At 40.4% G+C, this 18453-nt stretch overlaps 1 protein-coding gene across 6 annotated transcripts in view; it reads right to left on the bottom strand.

The window, feature by feature from the left end:
• The window catches only part of LOC119744802 (histone-lysine N-methyltransferase 2C-like), a 48453-nt gene extending 34125 nt beyond the window's left edge, over positions 1-14328 (bottom strand). For 3 of the 6 annotated variants that reach the window (XM_038220940.1, XM_038220942.1, XM_038220945.1), the window contains exons 1-18: positions 13710-14328; positions 9597-9637; positions 9148-9230; positions 8491-8766; positions 7552-7770; positions 6727-6854; positions 6326-6435; positions 5766-5870; positions 5468-5525; positions 4878-5058; positions 4172-4286; positions 3601-3794; positions 3064-3172; positions 2817-2913; positions 2285-2469; positions 1617-1739; positions 1263-1430; positions 793-918 (exon numbers count right to left, since the gene is read on the bottom strand). In XM_038220940.1, coding sequence (XP_038076868.1) covers positions 793-918; positions 1263-1430; positions 1617-1739; positions 2285-2469; positions 2817-2913; positions 3064-3172; positions 3601-3794; positions 4172-4286; positions 4878-5058; positions 5468-5525; positions 5766-5870; positions 6326-6435; positions 6727-6854; positions 7552-7770; positions 8491-8766; positions 9148-9230; positions 9597-9637; positions 13710-13716 — 2325 coding nt within the window. In that variant the 5' untranslated portion in view covers positions 13717-14328. The remainder of the gene's footprint in view (positions 1-792; positions 919-1262; positions 1431-1616; positions 1740-2284; positions 2470-2816; positions 2914-3063; positions 3173-3600; positions 3795-4171; positions 4287-4877; positions 5059-5467; positions 5526-5765; positions 5871-6325; positions 6436-6726; positions 6855-7551; positions 7771-8490; positions 8767-9147; positions 9231-9596; positions 9638-13709) is intronic. The other 3 variants (XM_038220943.1, XM_038220944.1, XM_038220941.1) reach the window with 2 other exon arrangements.
• Between the last annotated feature and the right edge of the window lie 4125 nt (positions 14329-18453).

The raw sequence follows: 18453 nt of genomic DNA, 5'->3' as shown, positions 1-18453 counted from the left end.
ACAGTGGCATCATAAAATTGGTTACTAACATAACTTTGGTGCTTGGGTACAAAGTTTATCCAGTTCGCGTCGGAGGATGTGATAACACCCTGTTTTTATACGCAGGCACGGCTGACGGGTTAAGACGTCAATATTGCCTCGCCTCGCCTCCGGGTGACGTCTAAACATGCTAATCCCTCGTGCCTTTTGTACACACACACAAAGTCTGTGAAGTCTGTGGAGGCAGACCGTGTGTTGATCTTGAATTGGCCGCTGTGCACGGCCTATTCTACAATTTACGCTCCAGTGCACACTTCAGAGTATTAAAACGTATGAGGTTTCGGCAAAAAATATCGTACAAATACTGCTGAAATGATTCTTGCGAATCAGTATTTGTGGCGTGTGGCTGCATATCAGAAGTTGGCAGAAATATTTTGCCTTTTGCGAAAATTGAAATATTCGGCAAAAATATTCCCGGCGCGAAGTGGTTAAGGGTTGGGGTAGGATAGAAACCAGGACTGAATACTCCAAGGAAGCGTAAAGCTTTGTTTGGTATCACATGATGAAAGAAAATAGCATTCCACTCTCCGTTCATTTGACCAAAAAAAATCAGGTTTGTGATTTCTTTTGGTAATGGAGGTAACACTCCAAAAAAGTTGAAGCTGCTCAGGGTTACAGGATGAAGACAACAGGGAAGATATAAATAGCTGCCTTGCCACCGTGTTTGCTCAACTGTTTCCATAGATTTCCTGAAGGATTTGAAGATATATCCATGCAAACAGGGCATAACAGGGGTTAACATTATAACCGTACCTGTGTACTGGTGAACTTATCGCTGGCTGAGAAGAGGACCACGGTGGTGTGCATGGTGGTATCTTCCTCGTCATCTTTAGTGTGCTTCTTCTCGACACTGTTATCCACCGTGAAGGACAGATTGCTCTGAGAGTGATAAAAAAACCCACATACACATGTATTAAAACATTGACTTTCTTTGATCAACTAGAAATCAAATAATTTGATCGCCAGCAACTAATTATAAAATAGTAATAATCAAGTCAATCACTAGTCATATCACGTGTCAAGTCTTAGGTCGAGTGATAAAGTATACAATTGAACTGTTACTACGGAATTCCTTTATCTTTATTTATCTCCTATATGTAGTCTCAATTGTGAGTAGTGATTTGATTTGTAAATGTCTTCTGACTTGACTTGTGAGTTGCCTAATAATTGACTTGCGAGTTGACCAGTAAATGAACTTGCAACTCAGATTCTTTAGACTTTACCTTCACAATTCTTCTTTTCACCCTCCATTTCACTGTTTCAATACATGCAGGCTTTACCTGTGAGGCTGAAGGTAGGAGTGCGCTGAGTTTGTTCTTGGGTTTGGGGCCTCGCTTGGCTCCTGCATGGTGGTGTCGACCTCTCTTTCTGCCAACAAAACCACCTCTTCCCTAGAAACAAAAGAAGAAACAAGCAGGGCTAAAAATCAACACTCTGATATGGGTTTCTGTGAGAAATTTATCAAGGTGAGCAATTCGCCAAGGAGAAGAGCAACACGCAGTCTTATGCCAGGATCTAAGTGTTCAATCACAGAAACTTTGAATTTATCAGTCCATGAGACGACACGCCAATCTTACCCTTGGTCTTCCCACACCAAACTTCTTCCTTCCAAACGGTCCCAACTGGCTGAGTTTATCCAGTGGTTTGCCGCCCCCTGCGTGGGGCCAGTGGGCGTGGCTTGAGGACGAGGATGTAGGCCGCTGTGACAAAAAAAAGAGAGAAGAAGTTAGGAGATGTCTGCGGTTGTAAGGTTTGGTGTTTTCGTTTTACTTCTATTGTGTACTGCATTACAATGCAAATATTTGCTATACTGTTATGCAAAGAGTTTCACATTCACAACTGCACGTTCCGAGCAACATAAAGTCACAAAAAAATAAAAAATTTGACCTCAATTGATTATGTCCAGTAATGGTTAAAATTGCTGAGTACAAATTAATATCCATTGGACGGTTGTTGACTTGTGAAAAATGTGAAAATAGGATGAAAGGACAGAAAGATGCATTTCTTTCTACACTGATAACGTCTTTCTCTCAAATTCAAAAAGTCTGAATTCAGACAAAAGTCAGAAAAATCTCATACATGAATCAATCATTTCTTGAGCCACCAATGGCAGCTTTTCTGTAATGTAAATAGATAACAAGGTTATAGTTGTGTTCTCTACTTGGGAAAACATTGAAAATTAGCATCTCTCATTAGCTTGTAAGGAGACTCAGCTACCGATTGTCTAAGACTTTTGACAGCTTACATCTGTGAGTTTCCTTGGCTCGTCTCCTCCGGTGTAGTCGGTATCCATACTACTCAGACTGTCCTCATTGTAAGTGGACATGCTGGCTACCGACTCATGGGAATGGGCCAGGGAGTCTTCGGTCAGACCGATGTGCCGAGGTGAGGACCGGGAGGTAGCGGGGCTCTTCCTGGTTGCGTAACCTACTGGAACAAGAACAGTACAAGTTACGGAACGAAAATGCAATTAACATCCAATTGTAGCCCCAGCATTGCAAAAGTTTCTGGAATTTGCATTGTGTGCTCTTGATGGAAGTTTGGGAAAAAATGTTGCAACCTGACGCCACTTTTTACTTCATATATCATCCCAATGAAGGTCATTCATTGCAAAAATGATGATAAGGCATGAATCTGGGGCTGAGAAACATTTCCAATTTTGTTAGGAAATACTTTAAAAATTGTCTCGACTCTCCGTAGACTTTGTACACAATTGCGGAAGTGACGTCAGGTTGCAACATTTTTTCATAAGTTTGTCCAATCAGGTCCAATCTTACCTTCCCTCTCTCCGGTCTCCGTGCAACTTGAGTCGCTGTACAACGTTGTGGAGCTCGATCTTGTCTCAGAAAACCTTGTCCCGATCTCAAGGTTCGTCTGTTAGTGACAGTAAACAAAAATAGCGTATAGCGTAATAGTGTATGTAAGTAAAAGAAACACATTTTTTTACAATGAAGTTTCATGATGAAACCTACATGTCAACAGAATGAATTATGAATGGGGGTGGGTGGGGGGGGGGGTGCCCACCTGTCTGTGCCTACAGTCTCGGCACTCATAAGTGCAGCGTTGTCCAGCTGCCCTCATCTGCTGGTAGTTCGTCACCACATCACTGTTGTCACAGTCAGCATGGATGTATCTATCAACGAATAATCAAACGACATGGGTAAAATATTACCCAGTAGTTTTTGCACATCAAAAGCAACCCGAGTCTGATGAGCTTCACATTTTTAAAATAAAAACCAATATTAAAGAAGAAAAACAGACCATGAATGTTGCTTTTTCATATTTGATCTGAAGGCGTAACAATACTCAGTCAATATAGTTACAATTCCAATTATTGTATCTCAATCCTTTTGTGAGTTCCAGATTACTAATCCAAAGATTAAACACTGTTATCAAGGGTGACAAAATCAGGCTTGGCCTCAGGAAAGTCTGGGCTCCAGGCTTCTACAATCCTTGACTGTGAACAGTCTCTCCAGTGATGGTCTAGCTGACAGCAATCGGTGACAAAAATAAAATTTGTGTGCAAGCCACTTAAATGGGATGGATTCAATCACTACAAACCTTTTGCAGAGGTCACACTGCACCATGACCTTGTGGGTTGTGTGGTGCCGGTACGCCTTGCCGCATATCGGGCAGAAGTAGCCCTTGTTACGCTGCTGGTAACACGAGTCACACACGGTGTAGTTGTGATGCCAGCGAGAGCTGGGCCCGCTGCCAGGGGTACGAGCCCCGCAGTCACCACAAACACGGCAGTTCTGAGTATTACAAAGACAACAAGAAAACTTGTAACATTCACATCATTGTGTTGAAAAGAAAGGACAATGGTGAAAAACTGTTAATTATCTGAAGAGAAACATATCAAGAAATTCCACAGAAACATCTGAAATGTCATTACTTTTAACTTAGCCTTGAAATAATTAAATTAACTCCATTGGGATTTCCACAAAGGCATCAAATGTTTATAGTTCCTTTATTGTCTTCTTTCATTCCTGGATGGATTACATTTTAAAAATGTGATTAATTTCACTTTGACTGGTACCTAATTGAAATAAAATTGACTTCCAATCAAATTCACGGTCTTTTTGCATTAAGCAATTTTTGTTGGGCACGTTGTCTTGATAATGCAGTTTACCTTGCATTTCCAGCCGTGTTTGGGTATCGTGGTCATAGCAGGGCGCAGGCAGAACGTATGGTATCCCTTGTCACATGTATCACACACTAACATCTTGTTGTCATCCCCTGGTTGTCTGTAGGTCACAAAACGAATCAAAACAAAATTTTAGGAAGCCATTCCTAAGGCATAAATAATGCCCCAAAAACGTGAGGTCGTGCCCAACAATGGATCATTACGGATTTGGCCATAAGCCAGCCAAAACCACATGCACCTGGGCAACAACATCTGTGATTGCCGAATGTGCAAATGCAAGCTCCAAGCCCAAATGTCACGCATGAGTTCACACCTGTCAGACATCTGACAGCCATCTGGTTACACAGTCACAGCTGTGATGGGTCTAAAAAATCATGTGGCGGTTATAACTGAAAAAAAACCCCAAAAGATTAAAAAAGAACTACAGTAGAATGCTCTGATATGGACAACGCTATACTGAAAAATTCAGCTGTAACAAATGCTGCAAAACTGAGACTCCAATTTTTATGTACAATTATACCCAGCATTAGCGGCCACATTTGCGACTGCTGTACTGAACAATCTTCTGTGGATACTATTGTCATCATTATAGGGAAGTTCTACTCTATTCAAACCACCTTTGACAAACTAACCCTACTTCTGTATCTATGATGAGGGTGGGAGTGGAGGGGTCTTTAGTAAGTCAACCTACCTGCAGGTCTGGCAGATCTTACAGTTGGGACATTGCCAGCCAGCACGGACACCAGGGGTGACGACTACCGGGGGATCCAGGCAGGTGCTGTGGTAGTGCTGGCCACAGCTGGTGCAGAAGAGCTGGTCCTGGAGACTGCCTGGCGCCTCACAGATGACACACTCTAGCTCCTCCTCCTCCACTGGAGAAGAGAAATCACAAACAAATAGAATAAACACTGGAAAAGAGAAATCACAAACAAAATAAACAACACTGGAAAAAAGAAATCTCAAACTAAGTAAACAACACTGGAGAAGAGAAAAATCACAAACAAACCAAATAAACAACACTGGAGAAGAGAAATCACAAACAAATAAAATAAACACCGGAGAAGAGAAATCACAAACAAACAAAGTAAATAACACTGGAGAAGAGAAATCACAAACATAAACAACACCAGATTGACTAATCTCCACACATTGAATGCATAGTGCATGCCTTCATATCTATGCATGCTGAAGTGCAGATGAGGATCAAGTCCATTATTTGGCCAGCAATGGCAACGGCTAAGCAAAGAAAATGTTAAAGTTGTGATTTTTTGTCCGACCTACCTTTCTCTTCACAGAGGTCCAGATGATCAGGGCACAGCAGGGCAAGTGATTTGATGCCCTGGAGAAAAAAAAAATATTGTAAGTTTTATAAATTTCAGTAACAACGAACTTGTAAGGACAATTTTTGTTTTCCATACTGGCCCTGGCAGGAATCAAACCACTGTCACCAGAGGCCTGAACTTAGGGAAAAAAAACACTGCACAAAACCACTCTCAAAAATGTGTTAAAGGTAAAGATGATTTTAGCTTCCCCGTGCCAACATAAGGTCAGTCTGCTGTCGGGAACGGTTTTTACGTACCTGGAAAGAGCCGGAGCTTGCAGCGCAGGGGTAATGGTAGACTCGCTTGCAGCCCACCTCCATGCAGAAGATGGTGGCACCAAAGCGCCGACAGTAAGAACACCGCTGTAAACAAAAAGTAACAAATAAATTACATTTTAAGATTTGAAGGGAAAGGTTTGAGGTGAAGCCTTTAGCAAGTTAAATGGGGTTTTGAAAAACATGTACGTAAACCGATGCTTCAAACAGCAAGCTCAGTGTCCTCACGACGATCAGAAAGTTCTGTTCACTTTTACTCACAACAGGGATTAAGTGTCACATAGTGTCACGACTAAACCTTCTACTTGGAAAATCCATTCTGTGTTTTACACACAGACTAAAAATCCTATCAAAGGCTCTCCGTTTGTAAAATTCAAGTTGAATATCAGCATCCAGTCTGTATTTAAAATCTTCGCAATTACTTGAGTTTTAGGCCAAATGTAGAAACGGGAGCAAAAATTATACTTGCAAAACCATGAGTAGAAACAGAGTAATCTTCAACATTGGGACAGAACTGTTGAGGAATTAAAAAGTGGACTAACCTGGTTGGCTCCAGAGAAGACTGCCTTGTCAACGTTGAGTAGCTGGAAGTTCTCATTCTGGCACACACCGTCCGACCAGGCAGCGCAACAATGGTGTGCTGTGGTATGACCTGGGACGTTAAAAACAAACACTGCTAATTGTAATCCGTCCCAGAAAAAAAATCCTAAAGTTCCTAGGATCCTAGGATTTGGTTTTCAAGACTCCCTGCAAAATATTTTCAATTTTTAATAGTACACAAGAAAGGGGGAATCAGCTGATTGAAGGGAAAGTTACATGCCTAGCTGTATGTAAATCAATATTAGGTTTTGTCCTCACCGACGTATAAACCCTGACGCAAAAAAATTCCATCTTATGCATAGTAGCATGTATCACATGGGTAGAGTTAAAGCAAAAGTTTTACCTGATTGTTCAAAGATAGAATGCATATCTGGTTCATCTGGGTGGCCGACCATGCCCAGTTCATCCACGCCAGGGCTGCCTGACTCTAGGTTGTCTGGGGGAATCCGCCGAGGCGATTTACTCTTCTCTCTGAATGTCCAATAAAACAAAAATTGTTTCAGTAAATCACAAATTTGCTGACGACTTATTTCAGAGAAACGTTTCATTTCCTGATTAATTATTTCCTTCATGGAACGGTGATTTTTTTTTTTCTGACCAAGATTGGGGACGATGTATTTCAGAGAAATGTTTTCAAAATTGGTAGGAAATTTTGTTATGGAGATTTATTGGCAGGGTATTAATTTCATTCAGGGGAATGAACTAGAAGTGTGATGAGGATAATTAGTCTGACAGTATCTATGTCAACTCATAAGTGATATAAGGCAATACAACATATTTATAATTGAAAAAAGAATTACCTTCACAAAAGATTCATACTCTAGATATTTCAGGAAATTTTCAGCTCAGTCATGTAATTTTTTCATTCTTTTTTTTTTGGGGGGGAGGGTGTTTTTTTTGGGGGGGGGGGAGAGGAATTACACTATTTATTACATAAAAACTGTGGCCCCGGACACACTTTCTAAAAACCACATTCAGTGAATATTTACTTAGGAATGGTACCATTTCTTTCGGAATTATTTCACAGGGTATTTGATACCAGTCTTATCTACACTTTGAGCTAAATCACTTCTCGTTAAATCAGTAAGTGCATTTCCGGGTAATTGAAAATGTTCTACATGTCTTTTTACATGAGAAATGAGAAATATTGTGCTATTTCAGCTCTTACTTTTGTCCTTTAGAAGGTCCACGTGCCCTGCGCCACGTCAGATGTTTAGGGCTCCTGTCGTTGGGGTTATAGGGGGCATCGTCCTCGGCCATTCTTCGCTGTCGTGGCATCACTTTCCTGAAAGGGTTGAAACCGGGGGTCGGGTCAAACCGCAGGAGGTCACCCTGACCGAGAAGGCTTTTCTCGCCGCAACAACAGAGGGAGCACAACATGCCTTGACTGTTTTGAAGAAAAAAAATTGCAGATTGCAAAAGTTAGGATACTCCTGATTTTGAAGATGTTGGGGTTTTACTTTAGCAAAAGTGGAACCAATTCACAATCACAAGCAAGTGTAGATTACCAACCTGGACAAGATTACATACATATATAAACTGCACAAATATGTTATTTGAAAATTAAAAAAAAAAATTCACATCCTCAAACTAAGGCCAACAAAAAAAAATATTCGGTCTCTGGTCAGACCAAAGTTCCGGAATTGACACGGCCACGCGGCTTTTTTTTTTTTTTGCTTTTTTTTTTCTTTTCTTCAAGCTTGAATTGTACAGACAAGGTGGGGTACTATTTTGCTTTTTTGGTGTCCTCATGTACATTGGTGTCCTCCATAATTTGCCTTGGTGCTTTCGATCATTTGCCTTGGTGCAATTTCCCATTCCTTGGTGCTCTTTGGTAAAACAAATTGAGGAGGTGCAGAAATAGAGGGCGCTGTTGGAGCTACCGGGAAACATTTTGGAAAAAAAAAAAGATCAACGCGCATGATTAAAATCGACGCGCGCGCTGACCAGAGACCGATTTTTTTTTTGTTGGCCTAACATTGTACATTTCCAATCAAACTTGACTGACACAGGAATGTCTTTATTTTTATTAATTTATTTAATTTTCATACGACCTTGACATTGAAATGTACTGAGGCAGAATTACTGAGTTTCTTTTTAAGCTCACCCAGCTTGAGCATGAGGTTCATTCTCTAGCTGGTTGGGTCCCAGCTCCGAGTCTGTCATCATTCTCTCGTAGCTTGACTCCATGTCCGGCTCCAATCGCAGCTCGGATGATGTCCCATCCACCGAGCCACAGGGGCCGGCCTGGCTGTCAAATTCTCCCAGGCCGGTGCCGCCACCGTCTGTGGTTGTCGTGGTCTTTAGGTGCAAGACTGGGATGGCGTCGGGGGCCGGGGAGGACGTGACACTGCTACTGTCATCGTCATCGTCACACAGATGTCTGGGATGGAACGGGAAATTTTGAAAAATATAATTTATCATTTGTGCATCTGTAATATGCAAGACAAAGTTCAAGACACCAACAAGAAGACAAGGAGAAATTCATGATGTTTACATTTGTTGTTTCATTGTGACATTTGCGGTTCCCCCTTACAGATCTGCCTTACTGTAAAATTTGTGGGAAAAATAGTTATATGTTGGGTAACTAGTTGGTCCTGAAATGAATGCTTCACCATTTCTACTTATTTGCAACTGAGATTCTTGCTTCTTGACTCAGTCATATTTCATACACAAAGCTGGTTGAATTTTTTCTTTTTAATCTTGTGCATTTTGGTCTCATTTTGCATTGTTCAAGACACAATAGAACTGACAATCTAAGTACCTTCTTCTGCGTGGAACCGGCGATAATCCATCTTTACGGGGTCTGCCTCGGCCTCGACGCATTGTGCCTTCATCTAGTGTATACTGTAGATACAGTGTACCAAACAATATAAAGGTTGAATACATGGAAAATGCCTAAACTGCTTCACCATAACCTTGCCATTTTTAATTTTCTCTAGACACTCTCCTGGATGATAGGATCAATAAATGTGAAGCCTGTCACAAAATAATCAAATGCAACACTAATCTTTTGCTATGTTGTTGGGACAAAATCCAGAGGTTCTTTCCATGCTGTTAGATACCAATTGTTGGATCATCATGGTTGGGGCTTTGGGTCACCACTTTATGCAAAAGGACTTTGAAGTGATTTGTTTTTAAGTAAAGATACCTGATGTAAGATATTATATAAAAGTAAATTTGAATTCGTATAGGGCATGTGCTTGCACCTACCTCAGGATCGCCTTTAAATCGGGAAAATTTCTTCTTTCGGCCTGTCAGAGAAGATGTACATAGAACTGTGTCAATTGCTTTATTTAAAACCCACATGGGGCAAATGTACAGAAACTTGATCCGGTCTTCTGACTAAAACATCCTCAAATAGTCGTCAAGCAGTGAAATGAGTGAGCTGCACTAATTTCATACCTGAATGCACTTTTGATTTATCTTCTTCGTTTCTTTTTTTTTGGGGGGGGGGGAGGGGGGGGGGGATTTGTAGTGCTAATGACATCTCACACCCAGATTAGGGGTCTTCACATCAGAAGACTATCCAGCACATGCTCAATGCATGTACAGTCGACTCTCGTTATAACAAACTCGTTCGGACCTAGCCAAATTGTTTGTTATTTCAGAATTGCGTATTAAGAGGAACATCAGTCCCATTCATTTTGCACATCAATGCACAGTCGGGACCAAGGCTTTATGTTTGTTATAACCAGAATTTTGTATTAACAGAGTTTGTATTATAAACGAGAGTCAACTGTACATTGTACACTGTATTAGCATTACACCTAGTCATGTATACATGCATGAAAACAGGAAAACATAACATTGTAGACCCTAGTGGAAATAAAACAACATTTAGGGCATATGTAATGAGAACACATCTGATATATTGAATCTGCGATCAATAATTTAGCAATCAACCATTTGTACACATCCTACAGATAACTGAACTGTCATATTTTTTTTCAGGATGTTGGCGGACATTTGTTTTTCTCAATAACACTTTGAAGATCAAAAAAACCAAAACAGGTGATCAATTGGTCAGAATTACAGCAGTTCTCATGAATGGTGTCCTTATTAATTTTCAATTTTTACTTCTGATGTCGGTAGTGACAATTTTTAAAGACTCAAAAAAGTGGGAAATATATCAACTTGACCAATTCATCAGCTTCTGTTTTAAAATGACACAATAGCACTACTGCAAAGCTCTGCACAGTGACCCCTGGCAGTATTTCCATACGACCTTTAATGCAGTAAGTCACATCAAATTAACAGTTTAATCTTTAGGCCATGTTGTCCTCTAGGAACGTCAGATGTTTGTAGAAAGATATGAATAAATAAAATTGCAACTTAACAACATCACCAGACATGCTACATGGGCGTGATTATTATTATATGCCTAGATGAGTCATGTCACCTGGGTTAGTGCTGTGCTTGTGTTATGCCTTCATGTACAATGTATACAAATCTGAGTTAACGTCATAAAATAAAGATGACATTAACCAAATTTTTATTCAGGTGCATGAACTTTTCTTTCATTTGCAAGTCTGAAGTTAAAAAAATGATAAAGGAAGAGTGCAAGCTGACCCCTTGCAATCTCCCCCAACCTCTCCAAGAAAAGTAAAAACGGCATAATTTAAAGAGTCCCCGGGCTTAGAAACATGTGATCTAAACATGAAACAGCGGCACATTACGAAAAAAATTAGCAGCAGATTTGACCAGCCCGACTAGGTGTAGTAAACTTTACTGTGGTTGTCAGGGACCGGCTGTAGGACTAAAGTACATGTAGGACTGTCCTGAATATTCGGAATACTCAAATATTTGAACATCAACGGAATATTCGAATAGATTTTTGCCAGTATGAGTATTCGAAAACAAAAAAACTACGCACATACACACATGACTGTGATGTTGTTTTATCGTAAAGTTGCAGCGCTTTATTGTCAGGTGCCACTTTTTTGTCGACGGTAACTTTGTTGTCGACGGCGGTACATTGTTCACATGATTTCAGCAGGTTAAAACCCTTTTACTGTTATAAAATACTTATTGCAAAACATTCCAGCATCCCATATCGATTGCCGCACGCAAAGTTTAACGCCTTTGGGTAGGAAACCACCATATTCGATGAAACATATTATATATTCCACCATCGCTACTGTGCTGGGCAGTCTAAAAACATGAGACTTGTTTGACATGTTTCTATTTCTTTAACCCTAACCCCTATGGCTTACTTTGTGGTAAAGTACCACATACTACAAAGAACTACAAAAATTATGTATGCAGTACCCAAATACTAAAAAATACTGTGAGTGCTGTGTCCACTTATTTGCTGAAGTACAGCATACTACAGATTACTAGTAGTAGTATTTCATAGCTTTAGGTGAGGCTAGGATTAGAAATATGTCAAGTGCAGTAAATATACATGTACTCGTATTTTAAATGCACATTCACAGGAACACGAGTGAGCATTGGTCGATACCTGCATGAAAGTCTAACACTCCAGTACATACATGTAGTACTGGTTTTATAATATTAACCATGGCAAGAATAATTCCAGTTTCCAATGACAGGTTTCCCAGAAACTCGGAACATTTGGCTTCATAGTTTTAGTTACAGCTTGCAATACGACCCACGTGCACTGACGACACGTGTCTCCTGCTACACAAACCAGGTACCCACTCATAAACTGTTATTCATACAACTTCGGAGGTCTCGCAACATTTATATGTAACTTAGGGTGCAATATTTTGTTTCATATTTTTTTAAATTTTTTTTTTAAAATCATTTGCACAAATTTTAGAGTGGCAAAAAAACCCCCAAAACTAATATGGACGGAGGATAGAGGAATCATTTTAATAACAAAAGACTTTTCCATTTTCTATAAAGAATTTTCTATATGGTTTAACAATTTTTGGATCAATGTATATGTTTACGTATCAACTACAACAACAGCTTCAAATGATGAATGCAAGAGTTTGATTTATTTTTGTGCCATTTGCAAACTAAATAATGAAGAATTGGAACCACAGAAACGCAATTAATTTGTTTAATTTTTACAAGATAACCTTGCAAAGCACAGAATGACTATTAGCATCACAACCCTAATCTTCCCAAATCCTCCCAAATCCTCTTGGCAAAATGGAGGATTTTGCAGGATTGAGGCTACATGACAAAAGTGTGTTGCTGATTTCGGAGGATGCACTGTGTCAAGGTCTTGTGTTGTTTATGCTCAGCAGTGCATACATTTAGGTCTAGATTATACTTGAAATCCTCCGCACTGCTCCAGGATGTCACTGGCTCTGCCTAAACATATTGATAGTGATTGCCCGAGGATGTTGCGGGAATCAGGACTGAGGCAGTGGTCAGCCCTCCAAGGACCACACTCAAGAAATAGTGGAGGATTTTGGAGGATCGAGGCTGTATGCAATTTTTACATGGAGGCAGTTGGAGGATTTTACAGGATTGAGGTTCATCCTAGCAAAAATGCCTAGGGAGTTAGGGTTAATTAAAGGAAATTGAGTATAGTTGAACAAATTCAACGTGATTGGGTGAAAAGTGAAAACAACACATAAAAAAATTGATCCATGCTGTTAGGCCAAAAAAAAGTCTCCGGTTTCTGGTATGGAGCTTGTCCAAAAAGTGGTGCAGCGACTTTTTTGCTTCAAATGTCGGCTGATGACTGCAAATGGTGCCCGACTAAACTTAGTGCAAATATATGGGAGTCCAGAGAGGCCACATAAAGCTTATTCTCGATCATATCCCCATCTAAAAACACGTTTAAATTGCGCAGCAGCAGAATTCCAGTCAAACCAGTGAGTTTGGCGGTTTTGAGACATCATCTTCCATTGAAAAAAAAACTTTTTCATTTTGCCGACGCGCATAGCTACGGCGACGCGCGCGCATACCAGAAACCAGAGACTTTTTTTTTTGGCCTTATAGAACAATTTTATTAAAAAAGTAAGTGCGATTCAAAATCACAATATTTTAAAAATCTCAAAATCATAAACTGATTTCATTAACAAAATGAGGAACAGCACTGCACTTGTTTTCAAGTTTGTTTTTTTTTGCTCTGCTTGAAAGGTAGGCTGGCCTATTTCTGTTAGGCCTAAATGCCAAAATAAATTCGACGTTTTTTATATTTTAATTTACATAACATATGTTCATTACTAGGTATTTCTACCTGCACCTGCCTTTCAGTTTCACATTTTTATCACGTTTACATGGTTTAGAAATGCCATGCATAGACCACATGGTCCTCTTTGCCTGGTACTGCAACTGTGCAAGTTCAAGCATTGTAATAAAGAAAAAGAAATGATGTCTTTTTCATGTTTTGAATCTTACCTGACATATCTGCCGTCTAAGAGTGGACGGCCGATGAAATCACTTCATTTTACGGTGCATTTTGCTTTAAAGGACTCTGATGCCGGCTATTTTCGAAGTTGGACTGGCCTCCTTTTTCGCCGATCACACTGAGCCAACGGCGCATCAAAATTTTAGGGCGTTGGGGCTGACTCAGCTCAGGTGGATCAAAATGAAACCCAGGAGAAGCAATTATGTGAAACGAGGCGACCTTGTAAAAAGAGCTTGAAAAAAGATAATGCGAGCGAACGAACGACTAGCCAAGGATGTTGAACCTTTCTGCAGCGTCGTTTACGTCGAGTCGTATACAACTCCCAGTCTGCTGCTGTGTATACACGCACCCACCCGCCGACGTCGACCTCAGCACAGAACGAACATTAACGTAACCGCACAATCGGTGACAAAAACACCACAATTTAACCTCAAATTATTCTGTATACAACACTTGGAATCATCCACATCATAATTTACTCATCAGCGGTTGGTTCACAGTACATTTTGAACCGGCATAACTGGAATGTTCGCAGAAACAAAGCGTTGTTAATTTCTTTTCTTGCATACGTTTATTCCTAAGCAGCCGCCATCTTGAACCACTTCACTCTAAATGACCTCGACAAAATGTTGATAAATAAAAAGTAGTTACTTGGTATGCGCGGTTATTTTTTTAACACGTAGAAGTATTCTTAAGCTTTAGGAATATGAAAAGAATAATTTAAATATTTCGAAGATTGACACTGCAGTTAATGCACGCTCATTTGTGCAAAAGACAAGTCTAAAATAATGGCTTGCGCGACTGGCGGAGTGATATTGTTTAAATGATTATGACCTCTTTATTATGCTAATATCGCGTACAAAGATGAAGGATGCCGCTGGGTTATCAATGGACGGGCTACGGGTTTTTAAATAATCAAATATGCACATTATTATTTCAGGTCTATTTCCATCCGAGGGCCATAAATTAATTATAAAGACGAAATTAACATATTCGGAATATGAACTAGCTTTTTAAGAGACTTTGGAGTACATTTTGTTCCGGTTCGGGCGTTTTACCCGTACTTGTCGATTAATAGGACAAGCTTATCATAATCATGGCGCGAAATGGGAGGGGCCATCCACCCTCCCCGTACCCCACCAGCAGTACCCGTCCAGGGTTTAAGTGGTAGAAAAAATAATATCCGGTGTGATGGTTCGGGCGCGATTGTATTTGGGTCTTCTGTAATGCTTTGTCATTGATGAATGCAAAACAGGATATTGTGTTTATGCGTTTATAACATGGAGGGCGGATTACGTACCAATTAATATTTTTTTCTAAAATACGTGGGATCGATAACTCGTATGCCTCCAACCACAGCTCGTTTTCAAATTTCGGTCTTTTTAAAACTATTTATTAATATTTTAGAGCAACCTACTTGAGAAATATACATGCTTTGCGGTCGATTTGTAAAACGACAATTAAAAAGTACCCCCCCCCCCGGGTCTTCTGAATTCCTTGGAAAGACCAGTTAACATCTCAGCTCAACTTCAAACGGGTATATTTTTTTCCAAAATTCCATATTTCCAAAATCACATGGAAAGGGCGAGCACGAAGTGATAACTATGAGAGTAAGCCATAACATTTGACTTGTATTGGCCTATGCATGTAAAACATGTAGTGTACATGTAGGTTTCAAGTAAACTCGGTATCAAGTACGTGAACAAACTCGCGGCGCGATAAGGACCGTGTATGGTAAATAGCGCCCTCTTAAGGCAAATTTCCACACCTTTTGCTTCGTGCAAGGGAGATCAAGAGAAAAACTGAAATTTTAAGAAGCGACGTGTGCAGGTTACGGCAGAGTTGTAACGAGTCACTGATTTTTGTGACTCGAGTCGAGTCGAGTCATTTTAAAGAAGTGACTCGAGTCAAGTCGAGTCATTAGGTCAACAAGGTCGAGTCGAGTCGAGTCGAGTCACAGAGTGTGGTCGAGTCGAGTCGAGTCGAGTCAAGTATTTAGCTCGAGTCAATTCGAGTCACAAATATTTGAACACTTACTTACAATAAAAAACCACAAACACAAGAGAGAAAGAATACAAGGCACCAGTCTATTACGGAAATCCAAAGACATAAAGTATGTTGTATGGTACCCAACCAACAGTTTCCATTGCTAGCTCACGTCACAGATAAGAAGATGTGAAACTTCGGTCTTATAACTGGTTTGGCTTCGGGTCTAGATTTTGTTGTTCGCTGATCGCTGACAACGTTAAAACCTAATTGCATTATACAAAACTGTTTCTGATTATTTAAAGGTGGGCCCGTCCGTATCCATTTTTGTGTGTGAAATCGGGACATGAATTTAGCCAGCGTTCCACCAAGAACTTCAAAATCGCCCGAAACCAATGATGAAACCACGGATTGAGAAATGCATTTTAAGTCTGGTTCCGGGTTTAGCATTACATGCTATAGAACCACAAGGTGGGAGTCCGCGACACGGTGTATGTTTGTTGTTTCATTATGGAGGAAGGAAACAGACTGCCGCTGTATATAAACGTACATTATTCGCGAACATTAACGTGACGTGAACAAAAACTGGCAACGCGAATGGCGCAGCATAAGTCATTGCAAATATTTTTCGCAAGTGAGTTTTGCTTTTATTTTGGGACTCGAGTCTTATTAGCCTTCCTCGAGTCGAGTCGAGTCATTCTGATGAGGGACTCGAGTCGAGTCGAGTCATTTGCTCGCAGTGACTCGAGTCGAGTCGAGTCATTTACCCGTCGGGACTCGAGTCGAGTCGAGTCGCCAAAAAATGTGACTCGAGTCGGACTCGAGTCGAGTCATTGACTCGAGTCATTACAACTCTGGGTTACGGTGCTTAATTGGTGGTGCTTTAAGGAAGTTAAAGGGTAAAGTGCTTACACGGTATCCAGTTCGCCGAAGCGTCCTAAAAAAATTACTTTAGTCCCCCAACTTTTTCATATTCCCAGTTCAAAATATTAGACCAATAAAATGCTCATGACAAATGAGGGCGCTGCGGAACTTACCCTGGTCTCGAGCCACATGCGCAAACATTTCATGGGCCTGTGCCTACAGAATGCCACCAATAAAAAGTTGCGATTTTTAACGTTGTCGCAAGCTTAGATAGTCAAAAAGTCGGTAAAAGTAATGATAGTAACTTCAACAGGGGCCTCTGGAAAGCCGTTATAGCGCCCTCTTTGGTCTGTCAAGGAAAACTTTTTCAAACACGCTGGACATTTTGCCCTCGCTGGGGGCGTCTTTTTCCTAAACAACTGCGACAATTAATTGTGTAAGTTTTACAAACGAAGTTCCCCTGGGAGCTTGAGCGAAAATGTAAATGGAAACTTTGAAAGATTTGTTTTCGAAGGAATTTTTTTATGTTATTGGAGCATTGCACAATAAAACATTATCTTATTTAAATTATTTGCGTATATCAAGCAGGGCCAGGGGTAACAGGATGGCCAAAAAAACACAGAAGATTAATGTACTATATTTCATCCCCTTGCCATCGATCCAGGGGCGTAAATGCGGAGGGGGGGGGGGGATGGGGGTATATATCTCTCCTCCCACACACTTTTTGAGCAGGGGGAGAGGGGTGGGCTATTGGACCCACCCACCCCTACTTATGATTAGAAACAAAAAAATGCAGATTTTGAGATGTTTTACGAATTTCCCAACAACCAAAACTACTTTGTATTCAATAGCACCTAAAATGCTTTAAAAAAACTTAGAATGCTCCGATCCGTTTTGATGCAAGGATATAGGCGCGTAAGCGCACCCATACATGTACATGTATACATAAAGTACATCAGTATCGCGAACTGCACCCCGAAGTGTAATGTGGTGTGTCCCCCCTCCCGATCCCCCCATCCCCCCCCCCCCCCCCCCCTTCGAATTTGCCTGGCAGGACAATTTTTGGATTTTGGTGTCCCCCCCCCCCCCCTAAGGGTAGAGCAACATGGACATAAAACTATTTACTCAACAAGTCAAAATTGACACGCAAGAACAGACACTTCTCAAACTCTTAGTGCAGAATTTATTGAATATTTCAATAAAAACAAGCCAGAAGTAACAATACATTACACGTTGTGGTCGTCTTAAAACATTCTGTCGCACTCATTCTCTTGAACAAAATAAAAGCGGCCACGTGAACGGGCTTCAGCGTTGTTTGAATTTAGTTATCAAATTAAGAATGCATGGTAACTATTAAAATGCCTTCAGTACGAGAAGATTTTACAAAACGTGTTTCCAGATAAGTCATAAGGTACAAGACATAGTACTTTTATATTACAATAAATAATAATATAGTGTTGTACAAAAAGTTACTGTTTTTATTAATTTAGTAAAACTTGCAAAATGCACACAGTCCTCGTGCATCGTGCAAACGAATTAGGATCACCACTGAACAGAAGCCGAGGAAAACGACACGGGAAAATAATACAAAAATGTACAATACTAGGAGGATCAGGATACAGTGAGCCATAATAAGCCCTTTTCCAGGTTTTGGTATACAAAATACAGGCTTGTATTGTGGAACAAAATCTCTCCCAAACTCGCCAGTGCCAACCTATCTGCCAACGAACTTTGTATACTAATGAATATGAATTAGCATGATAACTTATTTGAGGGGAACTTGAAAAAAAATTAAAAGTGTTTCGTTCGTTCCGAGCACTTTAAAACGTTTGTCGATAAGTTTACGACGCTGGGGGCGCTGTCAACACAATATTGTCTCCAGCC

Source organism: Patiria miniata, unplaced genomic scaffold, assembly GCF_015706575.1.
Source record: "Patiria miniata isolate m_02_andy unplaced genomic scaffold, ASM1570657v1 HiC_scaffold_7, whole genome shotgun sequence".
Lineage (NCBI taxonomy): Eukaryota > Metazoa > Echinodermata > Asteroidea > Valvatida > Asterinidae > Patiria > Patiria miniata.
Note: the sequence above shows the minus strand (reverse complement) of the source record. Positions and strands in the feature narration are given on the sequence as shown.